At 44.5% G+C, this 14,432-nt stretch overlaps 2 protein-coding genes across 2 annotated transcripts; one reads left to right on the forward strand and one right to left on the reverse strand.

The window, feature by feature from the left end:
* Positions 1-6,083: 6,083 nt before the first annotated feature.
* On the reverse strand, positions 6,084-10,378 carry tada3l (transcriptional adaptor 3-like). The gene is made up of 9 exons (XM_079297225.1): positions 10,246-10,378; positions 9,646-9,893; positions 9,170-9,411; positions 8,967-9,072; positions 8,681-8,816; positions 8,470-8,573; positions 8,209-8,315; positions 6,776-6,967; positions 6,084-6,653 (listed from the first exon to the last, which is right to left on the reverse strand). The coding sequence occupies exons 2-9, from the start codon at positions 9,853-9,855 to the stop codon at positions 6,455-6,457; spliced, it is 1,296 nt and encodes a 431-aa protein (XP_079153351.1). The 5' UTR covers positions 9,856-9,893; positions 10,246-10,378; the 3' UTR covers positions 6,084-6,454.
* Positions 10,379-10,743: 365 nt separating this feature from the next.
* arpc4l (actin related protein 2/3 complex, subunit 4, like) lies at positions 10,744-13,426 on the forward strand. The gene is made up of 6 exons (XM_079266354.1): positions 10,744-10,896; positions 11,577-11,695; positions 11,954-12,065; positions 12,176-12,271; positions 12,553-12,723; positions 12,885-13,426. Exons 1-6 carry the CDS (start codon positions 10,894-10,896, stop codon positions 12,888-12,890), a joined length of 507 nt encoding a protein of 168 aa, XP_079122480.1. The 5' UTR covers positions 10,744-10,893; the 3' UTR covers positions 12,891-13,426.
* Positions 13,427-14,432: the final 1,006 nt, after the last annotated feature.

Below are 14,432 nucleotides of genomic sequence, written 5' to 3' on the forward strand. Positions count from 1 at the left end.
GGGGTGAGACAGAGCAGTGGAAAGAGTACAAGAAAGACAAGAGAGGAGGTGAGAAGGTGAAACGTGCTAAATCTCAGGGTGAAGCGAGGTCGAAGCTCTGTTTATAATATCACATATCACGGGATAAATGCCTTAAGCTTTGGCAACAATATTTCTGACACTTGTTTACTGAATGTGTGTGTGTGTGTTCGTAAGATGTTCAGCTGAGAGGGAGGTTTGTTGGTCCTGTGACACATTTCCTTATCTCTGGCCAACATGCTTGTACAAACCAGCGCCGCCACCTCGACCTCAAACCCAGCCAGCCGCTGTTGGGGCACAAAAAAGAGGAGGGAGGGGGGGGGGGGCTTTAGCAGGATCAGCAAAGAAAGAGAGAAAAGCAGAGGCCTGACAACTACTGACAGCTGAGCTTCCGCTCTCTCAGTGGGGCTTTCACGACCACAAACTGACACAGTCTCACACTGGCGCGCACACACACACACACACACACACACACACACACACACACACAGATCGATCCACTTCAGCACATAGCAACTGAGTGGTCACACACGAATTACACCCATTTTGTCTCTCATGCAGAGTTTGACATTGACTCTGTCAGACTGTGCTGTGGCGTTGTCTGTGTGGAAGAGGAGCTCTTATGTAAGAAGTGCTGATGTTCAGTCAGTGGCTCTGCTTGCTTGCCGATGATTTGTGTGTGTGTGTGTGTGTCCACAAACACACACACACACACACACACCACAGAGGACAGTAAGCAACAGGTGTAAAAGAGGATGTGAAAAACACAGTGAACCTATTTTCTCCTGTTTGACTTCTGAACTTTTGCTGTCACCGCTAGCATACGAGGACAGCTGTGAAAATGATCTTGTTAGCGTCACACAGAGCGTGGCACACACAGTATGTGTGTGTCTCTCTGTGCAGATAAGTGACCTGCTTCTGTGTCTCCGAGTGAAACGTCTTATCTGTGGCGTGTGCGTTAACCAGCACATGACCGGTATATGGCAGCTGCTGATTTCACAGACGACAACAGCAGGAAAACAGCACAGGTCGTCACTGGATAGGACGTGATATGGAAGTAAATCACATTACACACTCGCATTGATGACGCAGCTGTTGGATTTGTTCATTTGTCATGCGGAGAATGTCCTGAGTGAAGGGGTCACCTTTACGTTGCTGCCTGGTCATTTAAAACTGAGCTGAGGAGCTTCAACTCTATTTCAGGTGGGACCTGTCTTTTGCGTGAGGCACGTTCAACATAAAAACCTTCTTTGTACGGTTTCTTCAGTGATTCACATTCACACATTGTTGCAAGATGATTACTGGTTATGTATTTGTAGTACGTTTGCATGAAGTGAAACTAGATACAAGCAAAGAGCGTTTTAGAGCCTTCTAGTTAGCTGGAATTATGTTACAAGCATTAATATTGGACTTTATTTAGATGTAACTGCAAGCAATGGAGGCTATAAAGGGAAGTCGTGTTCCTTTCACTGAGCAAGAGATATTGTAGTCGTTGGAAACTTTGAAATTTCTCCAAACCACAACTTCACATTTTACGCTTTGATTTTTGTTCAGACTAAAGAAAAGATACAAAAAGTTAACTGCATGTTACATAACACTATCTTCCTTACATACATGTCTTCTCGAATAAAGCCACAATTATGCTCCAAAAATGTATATATTTTGTGTGTATGTAACCTTTTGACAAACACAGAACAGCTGTTCCCAACTGTTTCCAGTCCTAATGCTAAGCTAGGCTAACTGGCTGCCGGTTGCAGCTAAATATTTACTGTACAGACGAGAGAGAGGTATCGATCTTCTCTCCTAACTCACCAGCAAGAACACGAAAAAAAAACATATTTCCAAAGATGTCAAACTGTTCCTTTAAAACAAAGCCAAGTTTAGAAGACAAAACTCTCTTCAGAAAAACAGAATGATCGGATTAGAGAAGTAAAAAAGCCCAAAAAGGGGCATCTTTGAGCTTGAGACTGGTGATATAAATTGTAATGTATAATCCATCCTTTGAGGTATTTTGGGGCATAATTTCATCCATATCTTCTTTCCTAATCTCCTCCACTGTCTTGAACTATCAGCCTCCTCCCCCATCACTCATTTCTCCCATCATTTGTCCTTCAAACCTCTCCTATTTTAGTATGTTCCATCGAACATGATTTGCCCTCTGGCGTAGAGAAAAAGACTCCCTAAGCGCCCATCCTCTCTCATAAAACAACGTAGCCCTGTGTGTGTGCGGGTGTGTGTTCTCATGCACCAGCAGTCATGTTCCCCATCATGGTGGGAGTGATCAGGTCTCGGTTCACAGTGTGTACAGGGATAGTACACCCGGATCCAACAGCAGCTCTTTATAAGGACAAGGGCCTGCTGCCTCTATATTTAGATGGACTTTATTGGGCCTCTTGTCTTCGTTTTTCTCCCCCCCCCCCCCCCTGTGCTGCCGATGTTAGAAATCTCTCACCAAAGCCATGTGGGCGGCCGGCCCTCCTCTCCGTCACAGCGAGGGGAGAGTGAGCCTGATAATGATCTGGACTGGGTGATAATAACAGAGCAGAGGAAACGAAAGAGAGCTGGGAAGAGGATGGAGGGAGGATGACAGAGAAGTGGTGGGTGGTTTTTCATTGCGTCGTCTTCTCTACTTCACCGACCATTATCCTCAGTGCCGGCGATGTTGTCTCTCTGCCCCACCGTCCGACAGCTCAAAGGAACTTATCCGTCCGGCACCCTGAAGTCCCATCGCTACATTTTGCACACCATAATGAGAAGCTACAGTGGCAGACAGTATTGTATGTGGAAATATGAGCATCTCTTTACATACCTCTGCTTTCTGGCCTTATCTCTAGAGCATATTTCTCATGAGCTTTGACCTCTGCTGTCCAAATTTACTGCCAATGACAAACAGTGCTTTAGCATGGCGCACTCTTATCCACCGATCTCTTTCTTTCTTATCTTACCTGCTAACCTGGTGATTCCAATAAAGTACAGTCAAACACGAACGGACCCTTGTTAGCTCACACTTTGCTGCCGAGGTGAAAAAGAGAAAAGACGTCGCTGCGCATTTGCATCAGATGCAGGGGGGGGGGGGGGGGGGGGTCGCTAGAGAGAAAGTCAGGGGATTACCAAACCCATTAGGGTGTATTCTGAAAGGGACATGAACGTCTCTCAAATGAAATGGCAATCAATCAGATAAGTCAGAATATTTCCCTTTGAACCACAAATGTATTTGATGGGGGGGGAAAGTCAGGGGATCACCAAGGATACCACGTAAAACGTGTGCCAATCCATCTGGAAGATGTTTAGATCGTTCACAGGATAAGCGAAGATTTTAACCTGCTGGTGGTGGAAGATGAAAAGTCAGAAAAGGATCACCAAAGTCATCGCATTTCATGGCAAAACCATCCAACAGCGACATTGCCATCGACAGCATGGCTAATAATGCCCTTGCAACATATCGACTACGCTTGTCTGACTGGGTTTGTTGCCTCAAATACCACAAGTGAAGAGCTCGTCTGTGACCGATTGTGCTTATCTTGTACAAACTACCCCGGAGACATGGCAGGCTGGAAAGGAGACCAAAGGATCTTGGTATTTACCTCACAGGCAGGTGGGACTGAACGAGCCAAAAGGATTTGCATATGAGCTGCCAAATTCAGGAGTCGCTCAAGAAAAGCATCAACTGCCATGCAAATGAGAAGCAAATGAGATTCAAACCAGACCAAGGTCGTGTTTTTGTGTGTGTGATACTACGTGCAACCACCTCACCATGTATCCACGCAGTCATTTGTACCACTGACTAAAATATGTGTCAAGTTCTACCACAGCAGCACCAGCAGCCCTCTGGGGAAAGACAAGGCATGACATCAGAATAGTGGAAGCAGCGCTGAAGACAATAGTTCTCTGTGCGGGAGTCGAGCCGAGGCGTGGCCTGGCTCCACAGAGGGTCGTCTCAGTGGACCAGTCAGCCTCAGCAGCTGTCTCAACCTCTGTCTGTGTCTCTGTCACACACACACACACACACAATGTCAATCCAGCATGAAAGCTGACATAGCATTAGGACAAAGGATCAACAGATGTATGTTAAATCCCTTAACTCCTATGTATCTGTGTCTCCATGGTCAGTTCCAGCTCAGGAACGCAGGGACGGAGGTGGAGTAGGAGGAGAGCCCCGGAGAAAGAAACAAAGTTCGTACAAACTGACAAAACAAAGAGCCAATGGACAGAAAGGCCCCCACTGACAGGAGTCCTGGCGTGATAGTAGCCCCAATAAGTGTGCGCGCACGTGTGTGTGTGTGTGTGTGTGTGTGTGTGTGTGTGTGTGTGGGTGGGTGGGTGTGTGGGCCTGCCAACATGATAGCACTGTATTTACACTCCATTTGTCTTCTGGTTATTGCTTGAGGAGATGCAGGAAAAGCTTCCAGACATGCAGCCGCTGCACATCTTGTGCCAGAATAAGTTCAAGATACTTACGCAGACCCTCCAGTGGAGAGCTCTGTACTTTAAACAGCCAGAAAGGTTTACAAACCATGACATAGAGGAGAGAAGAAGCTCACCACATAGCTGAATTTCACGTTGAGAGGAGAGAGAGAGAGCGCTACATCACTGAGGCTGAAGTTAGAGCCTCTTCATAAGTCCCTCTGGGTTGTCAAAAGGAGTCCAGCCTTTAAAACGACAGCTCAATACATGGTGTGCAAACAGCAGGCGGGCATCTGTGAGCATGTATGAGCGATGTTTCAACACAAAACCCACCTGCCCTTCAGTTTAGGTCCAATGACAACAAATCCAAACAAAAGCCCTGCCCTGTGCAATACGCCCAGCCCGGAGAGCCGTCCGGCTATTTGTTCAGCCTCTCATTCACCTGTGAGGAGGATTCAATGGGTCTGCATGTTAATAAAAGCTTTCATTCACACGGGCTGATGGCATTATTCATTTGCACAGAGGCCATCGACCTACACTGAGGTTGTCTTTACATGAGGATCGGGCCGTTCTTGCAGCCTCCAGCCTGCAGGCTGTAAGCTCTGCTCAAGGACACTGAGATTTGAGTTTCCACTAAGGGTCTTGCAAGCATACCGATATGCTGTATATACACTACACATGTCTGGCAAATTAAAAAAAAGGAACCTTGTTATGGTGAGAGGTATCATAGGTGCTGCCATACAATATATGGAAGATAAATGTATTTTCACACAGTAACAAACATCCTGATAGCACCATTCCTCCACACTTGCCAAAGTCTTATGATAATTCTTGGGCACAGGGGGTAAAACAAACAATGAGGAGATTGATATTGATATCAACGCTTTCACCTCAATATATATATTTTTGAAATGCTTCAGAAAACAAGATTTGGAGCGACTGACATGGCTGTTACAACTTGTGTGGACACAGTCTCCTGATACGTGAGGGTATCTTCAAGTGAAGACTGGATACACTCCTCGCTGACGCATGCTGCGTTGAGCTGATGTCAACCGCAGGAGCCTTCGCTGTGCAAATTCTATGCGCCTCTCAGTCAACAGACGATGACTGCCATCTTGTGGTGACTCAGCAAAGAGGAGCACTTTGTGTGCAGAGTTCAGTAAGATAAGAAAGACACTATTTAACATGCTTTCTCACAAAAAGGGGAAAGTGAGCCAGAAGTAATAGAATTACTCATTCCTCCGCATATTGACTTTTAAATGGAGCAAAAGCTAAAAGGCGGATAAATAGAAAAAAACAAACATAAAGTAGAAGTACTTGTATGCTATTTTGCATATTCACACAATAGATTGTATGACTTTACGTAGTAATAAATAAACAAACAAACAACAAAACAATATGACAAATAATCTTGTCTAAAATCGTCTAAAATCTGTCTATGCGCTGTGGCAGTTGTGGAAAATGGTCAACAATAGGAATATAAACATGGCAACATCAGAAATATGAATTGATCCAATGATGCTTCAGCATTATGTGAATCAGCAGCAGTGTTCAGTACGCAGAGGACTCGTCGTCTGCACTGAAGAAAAAGACGACAGCACACACTGTGATGATGCATATCCTCTGAATGGTGCATTTCATACACTTACAAACAACTGTCCTCACGTGGTACTGATTTATTCAAACATTTGTGTGTCTTGTTTTCACAACATTACAATGGAAAAAGAAAAAAAACACAAAACATAAAAATTCACCTGACAAAGAAAGAAAGAAAAATAAAGTCTCGTATGCGTTTTAAATGCTACGGATCAATCGAGCATTCTGCTTTACGTGACCAACAAAAACTACGACAGAAACGTCCCGAATTAAATCACGCAGAGCTGCAGTAAACAGTATCACACATCATCATAAATACAGCGGTTTACTGACCATCTGACAGCCGTCACAGCTATTCTTGATTTACGTCAATCTGTGGGATAAAGATTCTTCTTCCAACATTCTTTTCTGGATAAACACCAGACACAAACTGTTTCTACTTTTCTCCGTCCAGTAACTTGAGGATGCTTTCCCTCTCCTTCAGTGCTTTCCAGGCCTGGTCCTTCTCCTTCTTGGTTGGAGTGCGTTTCTTCTGCCTGGCTGCCATGATTCGCCGAAATCCCTCCATGACCTCGTTGTCAGACACCCTGACCCTCTGCCTCAGCTCTTGCTTGCGCATCTCCTCTTTTGCCAACCTGTGAGGCAGCAGAAGCACAAAACTTAAGGTCAACTGCTGATTGTGGATCAGACTTTAATTGAAGTACAGCTTAGTGTACTTTGTGGTTCATATATATTCATTGTTGGCATGTGTCCTCACCGGAGTAGCTCCTGCTTGCGGGCTCTGTTGTGACCACTCAGGGCTTTGAGCTCCGCTTGCCTCTTCTGCAGCTCTGCCAGGACCTCGTCCTCAGAGTCTCCTCCCGGTCCAGGTCGCTCCTCTGAGTCCAGCAGCCCCTGAGCCACCAGCTCCTCTTTGATCCGAGCCTCTAGAGAACGTGTGTGAGGAACACTGGAGGCGGACGAGACAGATCGAAGGTATGAGACATGTGACATGGAACGAAGTCAAAAAAGTTCAGGATGGCAATACGAGACTCGACTCACAACCAACATATACGGACCTGTAGATCAGATCAACAGTGTGACCCGTGCATGTGTGTGTGGCAAGATAAACATACTTCACATGCAGCTCACTTCTGTTTCGTGAACGTATCTACAGTTCATGGGTGATGTGAAAGACTATAGGCCTCATTCTGTAAACACACAACTTTTAAAACAGCATCCATTAAACAAGGCTTTAGGAGACAACAGTTCATCTACTCAAGTGATACTGTTTCATCCTCATCAATTATTGTTCATCAAAGTATATATTTATTTATGTATAATATTAGTGTAGCCAAATCTTTATCTGCAAATGTGCAGAAATACCGTGTTTAAACAGAATACAGTGTAAAAAAAGAAGTTGTGCAGCATTCAAATGTTGATTCTGATTTTCAACGTTACGAATGAAGCTTCAAACTATTTGGTTCAGCTGTAATACGATTATGAAATGAATTACCTCTGGGTGAAAGTCCTTTCTGGATGTCCTCACTTTCACCCTAATTTCTTGGACACATCCCACTTATGGATGTCTGTCCAACAATTGTGCCGAGTCTCTCGTCTCGGGTTGAAAAATCAGATGGTCCTCCTCCTCCTCCTCCTGTTTCCTTATTTTTCTTCCGGTCTGTTCTTCTATTTTTGCATGAACTTTAATGTCCAACCTCTTCTTTTTAAAATGAGCCACAGTCAGTATCTCAGGTGACACAACATTCAGCGCCTCGGCCTATCGGTTGTTGTTTTTTAAATCCTCGTCACTCTCGTGGAAACACTTCAGAAAGCTTTTTCTGCCTTCCACTTCAGACGATTATCTCATTTCTTCATAAGTATTTCCTTGTATAGAAAATGGGGGCGTGGCAGTAGGCTGATTGAAACAGCGGACACGGTTCAGTTAGACTGGTTCTGATTCATGGTGGCAGAACTAAATTGGCCGGTGCGCACATGATATGAACACGGCTGTAATTCTGCGTGTGCACTCATCTTGTGTGCAAAGTCAGAACATTTCTACGCACACATTAGTGAACGAGGCCCAGTGACCTGGGATTAACCCACGATAGTCTGGTACGAATGGCATGAACACGTGTTTATTGTCCTACGGCGGCGATCTAATCTTGATGCTTCTGATTTCTATATTCAAATGTAGTGTTGGACAAATACCTGAAAGCTTTTCCTTGGCTTCTAGGAGACGTCCCAGCGCCATCAATAGCATCCTTCCCTGAAATGTCCGGTATGGGTGAATCCTCCATGGGGGATATAATGTTCTCCTGGAAGAACAACGTGGTCGTGTTTGAGCGTTTTCACAATATTCAAACATGACTATTTCAGATGCCATATCTCACTCATCAGTCATTTGTATTTTCAAAAGCCAATGTGCATTATTGTTCGTTTTATCAGTGCACGTGATCGCAGCACACTGACCTCTACGAGGGCCTGGAGCAGACGCTGTGTGAGAGGACCGAAGGGACATCCGTCTTCTGGAGATTCATGTTGGGACTCAGACTTTTTCAACAAGGAGTCCACATCTACAGCAGTTGAACATGAAGAGGAGCATTAAGGCGGAGACATGCTTGTGCTGTATGGTTATGCCATTGTGCCGTCATTCAAGGTGCAGGATGCAGTTTTCCCTCACCTTTTGCATCCAGCTCAGACAGCGGCCCTCCCATGAGGCTCTTCTTCTTGTCATTAGCTCGTGCTCCTTCCCTCTGCTCCTCCAGCAGATCTTCCTGAGCCCACCGCTGAGAGTAGTGTTTCCCCAGAGCCGGAATCTACAGTTCACACAGACAGTAAAGCTCAACACACATCTAAAAATGAAAATTGTGCATTACACAATAAAAACACCCATCATTTTGGCTATGCCTTGACTTGATTGAGGTGTAACACAATAATAAAGGTACGTGGCTTTTTTTATGTCGTACTTTGAAATACTCAGCCTCATCCTCCGGGGGTTTCAGAAGCTCTTCTAGCAATCGTATCTCTTCATTCGTGATATCGGCACAATATGGCTCAACTGATGCCCAAAATCTGAAAAAATACAAATAAATGAACACAAACAACCTTGCCAGAACAAACAAAGCCAATACAGAACTGAGCGATATTATGAATGGCGGTTGTTGCTGACCTGTTGGGTGCATCGTTTTTAGGTGTGCGTGGAATGTCTTGTGGATCGTCTGTGAATTCATACTCTGGGACTTTAGGCAGCAGATTTTTGGATTTGGGTCTGCCAGGACCTGGAGCGTGAGCGCCTTTGCCGTCCAACTTCTGCTTTTTTGGTTTGTGGCGAGATGAGGCAGCTGGATCTGGGTCTTTTCCCAGCTTCAGAAAGCGCTTGTCTCCCTTCTTGTCCTGCCAGTCTGTGAGGATCTGAGAGGCAGCGCAGAGAAGAGGGGTTACAAACAGGACTGGATCACGGACCCGTGAGGCCCCTGGGCACATGTCTTGTGGAGGCCCCTCCACCTCTGCTTGATTATGGCAAAAGTTATAATCACGATTATTTTGGTCAATATGTCATTATTTCGTCCGTTCCTGTAGAAAGAGAAGGTGCAGCAAGCGCATAAGCCCAAGCAGACCTAGAGGCAATCCAGATGTGACCTATACCTGTCTCTGCTCCTCTAGGGCTCGGAGGCGGCGACTGGCTGAGGAGAGCAGCGTCTCCAGCTCCAGCTGCAGGGTGTCCAGCTCCTCAATGCCGATGCCATCGTCCTCCGAGCGGCCGAGCACAGCAGTGTAGCGGGGACACACTTTGACATGCTCCACGGGCTTGAAGTCGTAGTATTTCAGTGGGGGGCAGTCCTTCAACTCACTCATGATGCTGTGTGGCGAAGACCTGGCAGCGTCTGAAGTAACTGACACAAGAAGATCGACAGTGCGTGGGCTATTATGATCATTAAGACACTGACACAGAGGTGTCCAGCTGTGGTTCAGTTCCTCTGCATCTCTCCATCAATAGACGCATTAACACACACACTCAAGCACGCACGCACGCAAATACACGTACACGCAGGTCTGCTGTGTAGAACGCGAACTCGCTGGGCCCAAACTGCCCAAATTACTGTTACATGTAAATATCGGTAGCTATGATTTCACGATTTTGCACACGAACATTTTACATTCAGTTGACCAAATTACAATAATTGAATAGAACTAACGAAAAGCACAGATGTATATCGAAGAATGTTTAAGAGGATTGATATTTACGTTCAGTGTATTGCGTCCATGATGGATGGAGCCATTGTGGTAACAGAGGGGTGTGAAAATTGTTCAAATTGATACATGGCCTCTTTTCGATAAAGTCGCATTTAGAACGTTATTGGATCACACAATACTATACACATTGCAGATTTAGGTTGTGTTATTGTGTTAACATAGCAATATCATCTTGAGTGACGTGACGGCGAGTACCGAGCTAATGGTACAATGGTATCATCGGATCAAACCATATTTTGTCACGGTGCATACTAAAAACATTTTCGCGAAACCCGTCGTCCCGTAATACAATTGGATCATATGTGTATTGTAACGTTGCTATTTAACATTTTTAATTCAAGAACATGTTATAAATGTAAAAATTACTTCTGAACCAACGGTCGCGGAGCGATATGTCCCCTCTTCAGAGACCGGAATGGATTAATCGTAGGGTATGTTCGTTTTAGTGAAATCATACTCCAACTGAGCGGAGTTATACACTAAAAACAGTTGCATCTCTGTGGTGCGGAGAAATCCGTCTCGTCAAACCAAAGAGCTATATAGAAAACAAGCGCACCCTATCTGTACTAGACGATGTAGAATTTACGGAAGAGGAGTCCCAGGCGTGGCTGAGGAACTTCCGTCTTTTACAACACAAAAATGGTAAGTGTCTTGCTCTAAATGTACCTGTATATTTCATTATTCAGCCATTTATCTCCGCCAGCTGTGGCTACATTTAAGGCGCGATTAGCTAGCTAGCGCCGTATTTGTCGTGGACGGGGGTTTGTGGTGAAATGAGAGGACGGGCATCCTTGAAACGCTTTGCAGAAACTAAAGTGATCGAGCTGAGCTGTCTTTTTCCTCTCGGCCCCCCTTTTTCCTCATCATTGCGAAGAGTCAGCTCCCCCAAAAGCTCTTGTCACGAGACTAGGAGGAAGATGTGTATCTGTTGTGATGTAGGAGGACGTTAAATCATGTGAGTGGGCTGCAATGTCGGTCACCGATCTGCTAACGTTACCGCGAGCGAAATCAATGTTCTAAAGACCCTGATATGGATTACCATCATGTTTGTCTTTCTAAAAAAGACAGACTCGTTCTTTCTCTAAAATATAAAGATGGAAACCTTAAAGTGCAACTGAGCAGCATCCACTGCACACAGCACATTTTTGTGGTTCCTGGTCAAACATGACCTCACAGGCTGACCCTGCTAATCAAGTCCCCCTCACTAGACTGGGAGGTCCAGAATGCTTATTAAACCTGATCCAAACGCTTAACTAACAAATGCATCATCCAACAAGATCTCCTTGATACCTAGATAATGACCTAATGCAATGTCTCCTCAGACAGCGACTCTGCGCCCCTACTTAAACGCTGTGAGGGCCACCTTGCAAGCGGCCCTCTGTCTGGAGAACTTCTCCTCTCAGGTGGTGGAGCGTCACAACAAGCCGGAGGTGGAGGTCAGGTATGTTTGATGGCATGTGTGTTTGGAGTTGTGCAGTCTGACTGGTTGCCCCCCTGATTTGCAGTTTCTGCAGCTTTCACACAAAGTGCAGACTTGTGCCAACTTGCATAAGAAAATCTATGAGGGGAGGAAAAGAATGGCACAAGCACGAGCAAGGCCTTGAAATGGGCCTGCGGGGACTTGCCGCAGCGTATTTGGAGGTGGCTTTTTCAAATCCAATGAGAAGATTGTAACAGCTGGATTGTTCTGTGGTTACAGGAGCAGTAAGGAGCTGCTACTTCAACCTGTGGTGATCAGCCGTAATGACAAGGAGAAGGTTCTCATTGAGGGATCCATCAACTCTGTCAGAGTCAGCATTGCTGTCAAACAGGTGATTTTAGAACAGGCTGTTATTGGTTATGAGCTATGCACAACACACACTTCCTAATTTTCTTTCACAGTCTAAAATGCATTTTTTAAATATAAACTTCTTCACTGCAGGCTGATGAGATTGAGAAGATCCTTTGCCACAAGTTCATGCGCTTCATGATGATGAGAGCGGAGAACTTCTTCATTCTGAGGAGGAAACCAGTAGAGGTAAGAGAAGAGAGAGAGAGAGAGATGAATGGGTAATCTGGGTTTTGTATAAAATAATGTGAGGGACAAAAGAGGAATCAATATACAGGAAGAATAAAAAAACAAAACAGGAACAGAGTTTATCTTTAATATGAAAAAATGTGGAAGTGCTCTTCATGCAAATATGTCATAGAAATGATATACTGGCATAAAATCCCTCAATATTCCCGTGATTACAATGACACAAGTGATTCAAATGTGTTGACCAACGCTTTTCTTCGTCCCTTGCGCTGTGATTTCAGGGATATGATATTAGCTTCTTGATTACCAACTTCCACACGGAGCAGATGTACAAACACAAGCTGGTGGACTATGTCATCCACTTCATGGAGGAGATCGACAAGGAGATCAGCGAGATGAAGCTGTCCGTTAATGCCAGGGCCCGCATCGTTGCTGAGGAATTCCTCAAGAACGTAAGAAACGTGCTCTCTGCTTTTTATGGCTTTTAATTTAGATATTATTTGGTTGTTTTTTTCTGCATATAACAGTCAGAATAATAGCTGTAATTGTGGACACATGTTCTGTATTGATAAAGACAGAAACATGGAAATAATTAGCTTTCTCCTCTCCACAGTTCTGAGTGCAATGCTGGTCCCAAACAAGCAGGGAAAACGCTCCAAAGGGCCAATCAGCACAAGAGTGGACAACTAAAGGAGTAAACAGCCAATCAGCGAGGAGATGAGAGGGACATGACCAATCCGGCGATGACACCATTTGCACCGTTCTCGAGTACTTCCCTGTACTCATGAATATCAATGACTGTATATAGTGAAATATCTACCAGTTTCATTTTCAGCCACGTAGAACAAATCCCCATTCAAAGGCGGGTCCTTAAAGTATTAATCCAGATGATAGCCACGAGTACAGGGGCATTGAGAACGTGCCGTTGCAAATAAACCGGCCGGGTTTTTGAATTTCGTGTATGCGAGTCAGCGTGATCTGTCACTCTCGGTTCAAATTAGTTTCCTAAATTTTCTCTGTTCAGGAACGCCATGTTTGCGGAAAGTAGTCTGTGTGGCGTTCAATGACTGTCACGGAGCAAGAGCTGTCTATACAGAAACCACCAAAACACATGTATGAAAATAATGATGAAAGATAATAAAACTCTTGTTTATACCTTTTGGTGTTCCTGTTTAAATACTAAATATCATCCTGTGTCATTTGTGCTGCTGCTGTACCTTTAAACAGATCTGTTCTGTCTGAGGAAGTCGTTTGTATTTAGCTCTTCACCACAACTCTCTTTATTTTTATATATATATATATATATTTACTGTGTTATTTCAGCTGTTGGCAAAGGGAAGTAACAGCAGACTGAAACTTTCTGGTTTTACACCATTTGTTCACATGAATGCGATCCAAATGATTTAACTATAGACTGTAGTTCACAGAGAAGAGGCAAATTCAAAATAAGAATAACTTTTGAAAATTCACTCTTAATTTCCTTGGGAGTATTGGCTGGACATGCAATACCGCCCTACAGGTACACACGCACACCTCTGATCCACAAGACTTGTAATGCTGGATGTGAAATGCCTTGCTCAACTGCACTGAAGTAATAATTGTTGACGAAGGGTTATCCCAACCACAATTGTGCCACAACCTATTGGCAAAATCTTTCTGAAAACGGCAAGATAAACCGATCAAATAACCCTGTGGACACTCCCTGCTCACCTATTTGATTCTGACCATGCAGCCTCCTCCTCCCCTTCAGTTCCTCATGTCAGGGAACCAACATGTGACGGAGAACCCAGAACCTCATCCACATTTTGAAGTCATCACCCATATCAACATCAATAGCTTTGAGCTTATTATTTTCCAAAACCTTTGCACCTCAGATGCGTTCTTCACAAAAACATGTTCAAATTTCACCTCGGAGTCTTCAGTTCTCACAGCACAGTACGCAGGAAGGGAACCGCTGTGGATCGTACCAATAGGAAGGAGGTGCTCTGTCACAAGAGTAAGAAACATCCAGCTCAGCAGTCTAGACATATTTTATCTCAAGATAAACCATCAAGGACCTCGATTCAAGATAAATAAGTCAACCCATGATTCCAACTTTCAGATATTAGAGAGGAAAGCTCTTTTCATTTCAAATGTTCTTAAAATGAGGCACAAGAAGGGA

This window comes from Melanostigma gelatinosum, assembly GCF_949748355.1.
Source record: "Melanostigma gelatinosum genome assembly, chromosome: 3".
Classification (NCBI taxonomy): domain Eukaryota; kingdom Metazoa; phylum Chordata; class Actinopteri; order Perciformes; family Zoarcidae; genus Melanostigma; species Melanostigma gelatinosum.

Bases quoted from the DNA above. Each gene is read 5' to 3' on its own strand.
- tada3l (XM_079297225.1), bottom strand. From the start codon at position 9,855: ATGAGTGAGTTGAAGGACTGCCCCCCACTGAAATACTACGACTTCAAG. The intron at 9,412-9,645 runs GTATAGGTCACA...GCTGCCTCTCAG, and splicing joins CCCTAGAGGAGCAGAGACAG to ATCCTCACAGACTGGCAGGA. The intron at 8,817-8,966 runs GTACGACATAAA...TGTGAACTGTAG, and splicing joins ATGAGGCTGAGTATTTCAAA to ATTCCGGCTCTGGGGAAACA.
- arpc4l (XM_079266354.1), top strand. The intron at 12,066-12,175 runs GTGATTTTAGAA...TCTTCACTGCAG, and splicing joins TCAGCATTGCTGTCAAACAG to GCTGATGAGATTGAGAAGAT. The intron at 12,272-12,552 runs GTAAGAGAAGAG...CTGTGATTTCAG, and splicing joins TGAGGAGGAAACCAGTAGAG to GGATATGATATTAGCTTCTT.